The 3,844-nt window shown below is 33.0% G+C and overlaps 1 protein-coding gene across 1 annotated transcript; it reads right to left on the minus strand.

Moving 5' to 3' along the window:
* Positions 1–782: 782 nt before the first annotated feature.
* LOC111905931 (F-box protein PP2-B15) lies at positions 783–3,552 on the minus strand. The gene is made up of 3 exons (XM_023901663.3): positions 3,280–3,552; positions 1,593–1,711; positions 783–1,479 (listed from the first exon to the last, which is right to left on the minus strand). Exons 1-3 carry the CDS (start codon positions 3,526–3,528, stop codon positions 1,014–1,016), a joined length of 834 nt encoding a protein of 277 aa, XP_023757431.1. The 5' UTR covers positions 3,529–3,552; the 3' UTR covers positions 783–1,013.
* Between the last annotated feature and the right edge of the window lie 292 nt (positions 3,553–3,844).

Genomic DNA, 3,844 nt, shown 5'->3' on the forward strand with positions numbered 1-3,844 from the left:
GTATCCGACAAAGTTGGCCACCTGAGATTAGATAACAATTGTCTTTAATGTTAAGATAGGGAAAATGATCAACATGAGATCTTTTGTTAGTTTTATGACACCTGTTGATCAGCCTTTTGAGTTGTACACTTTGTTTTGTTCGTCCTTAACATGTTTCTGTATTGCCTATAACAAGGCATGTCAAACTTCATTTATCATGTACCTTTTATAAACTTATAGAATATACTAAATCAATTAGAGTTCTCCTTCAGAAATCCTTATTGTTCTTCATTTACTTCTTTCGGTGATTTATTCCTATCATTTAGTACTTGCATTAAATAATTGTTGATTATCTTCATGTATTGAGCCCAGAATCCTTCAAACTTTTGACTAAAACCTTATCATTATTAGTTTATCTTACTTTATCAATTGGTATCCAAGCCTAAGTGGTTTTTCTTTGAATCTATTTGACCATATTATCATTGTTTGAGATTTCATTATTTTTCTCTTGCATTTCTGGTTCTACAGGACAAAATTTCTTCATATACACTGTTGTAGCTCTTATTTTTATAACAACTTAACAATGACTAATACTAATCAACAACTGTATTCGATGCATATAGCCAACATTGTGGGTTGCCCTACTCGAGTCCCATTAATGGTGGTTGAGGAATATGATCCCCTGAAGATCAGAATGTGACACTTTTTAAACTTAAAAGAAAAACGTAAAGAAATATGGAGATCTTTAACTAAAGGAACCCATCTCCTAGTTAAAACTGTGGTTAGAGATGCAATTGATCATCTACTTGTTTAGGCAGAGACTCGAGAATCTCATCTTATAGATCTTGACATCGAGAAGACGCATACAGATAATATTTTCTCTTTGTAATAGCTAGTTAATTTTTTTTACTAAAGTTAACCTATCACAAGCCAGTTTTGTAAAAGATGCAAACCAAAAACCAAATGCATGATACATGTTCAACCCTAATACAATTCAAGTATGATGTTTTCAATTTTTGTGCATAATTATCTTACTAGATAGGTCTAATTTCAATTCCTTCAACAATAAGCCCCCCTTTCAAGTGCACACCATTGACCTCTCTTAAATTCATTTTAACCTCTTTCTCATAACTTCCATCATTGTAAAACTCACCCAATTCAATCTCCAACCATCCATCCTTTCGCTCAAGACAAAACCTTGAAATATATTCTCCAAATTTTGATCTCAACCCTTCTTTAACCTCGTTTGGGCGACATGTGCGCTCAAAGCATGGCTTGATGCATTTGTTATGAGAGAAGTTTATCTTCCCCTGTGAATGGCTTTCACCAACTTCAACTGAAACCTCACATGGTAAAACATCTAACCCGAAGGCACGATAATGAGCCACTTCTGTAATGAGATATGCTCTATAATAGGTATCAGGTGACAAATTCCGTGTGTTGATCTTCCCTTCAATTTCAAGCCAACTCGTCATTCTAAGCTCAACAACTTCGGAGAATCTGATAGACATTAACAATCTATTTTAGAATATGTATATATTTATGTATCTATGCATGAATCTATGTATGTATGTATGTATGTATGTATGTATGTATGTGTGTAAGTTCATTACCTCGATTTAGTACAAGGTTTCCAACACCAAAAGAGAGAATTGGATGACCAAGCGATATAAAGATCTCTTGCACTTAAAGTGTAACACTTCTTTCCCGTTGCTTTCTCTATCGAGAATGTCTACAATTCAAACTCAAGATTGTGAGACCAACGAAGACACATACATACATACATATATACATGAATACATGCATACACGTGCGCACGCACACACACATACACACACACACACACACATATATATATATATATATATATATATATATATATATATATATATCTCAAAAGAGAGAAGGGGAGTGTGTGTGTGTCTTGTGTATGTGTCAGCATCATATGAAATATAAAAAACAATTTTGGAGCGTTTGATTGAAAAATCAATGAGAGAGTCCATGTCAAATATCAAGAAAATATTTTCTAGAAAGGGTGAGAACTAAGATGGTCATAATTTGCATGTGTTTTGGCGAACAAACAAAAATGAATTATCAGATGATACAAAATAACTTGTTTAACAAAATAAATTCCCGAAAAAAAAATGCATCTATGATTTAAGTTTTTTACTTTATCAAATTTTAATTTATTTTTCAGACAACTTTAATTAGTAATCGTAAAAATGAATCTTTGGTATTATTTCGAGTTTTTTTAAAAATCACATTATTTTTGCATCATTTAACGATTTATTTCGGATTTACCGAAAAACATGTTAATAATGGACTTCTTACCCTTTCTACCGAACATTTCCTTCTTATGAGATCACTCACTCACTCTCTCTCTCTCTTTATATATATATATATATATATATATATTATAAATTCGACATTCAGTGACACATACAAATAAATTTATCCATTGGTAATTTACCGATATAATATTTTGTGACATTTTCAACGGGATATTTAAGTGACAGATTCCGACAAAATATCGAGAAATCAAATATTCTCCTATCTTTTGTTTCTAATCTTTCTAAGGTCGGACGGAACGGACACGGAAAAGGGAAGAGAGAAACTTCCCTCTCACTGGAACACCATCCCTTGGGTGAGGGGAGCAACCCGCAGGAAAGAGGTGGGGGGAGGGGGTGTCGCACTCTCTCTCGTCATGCTATTGGACAATTTTTTTTTTAAATTTTTTTATATCTTTTTTAATATTTATAAAATTATATAGCTACTAAAAAAATATAAATAATATATCAAAATTCATGGTTTTTAATTCCCTACAAAATGAATATAATATATGTATGAAATATATTTTAAAAAAAATAAAAAAAATAGTTAGGGGAGCTTCCCACCAATTCCTTGGGTTTTAAGTGAGGGAAAAGAAAGTGAGGGAAAGAGTGATGTGACCCACAAAAAATGAGGGAAATATCCTTCCCATACCCTCCGGTCTAACAAGTAGATTAAGACAAATGTCAAAATCAAGAAAATAGATTAAAAGAAAGAATTAATTAATAGATTACACCTTTCATTATTTTATAGGAATAAAAAGATTTTAATTTTTGTTATTTTAAGGACGAACTTCCAAAAAATATTTTTAGTAATAAATATTCGTCAAGCCATTTTTGTGAAAGATTACATACGTTTTTTATGACAACTTTGATAAAATTTGTAAATTAATCATTAAAATATTGCATATGTCCACAAAATATGGCTTGTAAAAAATGCCCGAGCAATACAGTATAATAAATGAGTGATTACCTTGAGGCCACCGTCAATGAGAATAGGAGCCGAAAGCTTAAAGAAGAGTTCCTTTTTGGATTCGAAAGTCAATGGACACACACTTCTCGATATGATTTGGTGATAATCAGGTGGCAAGAACTTATCCCACAACACCTCTGACTCTGCAGCATCTCTAATAGCGGAAGCCACCACTGTAAATCGACACACATCCTGAGGTGTCACACAGGAGAGGATGTGTGCTATGCAGTCTTCCGGTAAAACTTCCATGTGTGCAGATTAATGGGATAGACAGATGACTCGTCAGGTGTTATTTTAATGTGTGCAATGACGACATAATTTGGACATATGAGGACACTTATGGGTGTGGAATTTGGTGGGATCGATGCCTATGCATGTACAGTTTTTTAATCATTGACCAGTAGCTTGTAGCCACGTATGTTGTATATATGATATGCTTTGGATGTTTTTGTACTTTTGTGCCACAAAAGTACATAAACTTGACTACCTTTTTAGGCAGTGCACTACAACATTAACACACAATGACGACGAAAAATTCGGACTCTATATTGACGACATGTCGTCG

Source organism: Lactuca sativa, chromosome 9, assembly GCF_002870075.4.
Source record: "Lactuca sativa cultivar Salinas chromosome 9, Lsat_Salinas_v11, whole genome shotgun sequence".
Lineage (NCBI taxonomy): Eukaryota > Viridiplantae > Streptophyta > Magnoliopsida > Asterales > Asteraceae > Lactuca > Lactuca sativa.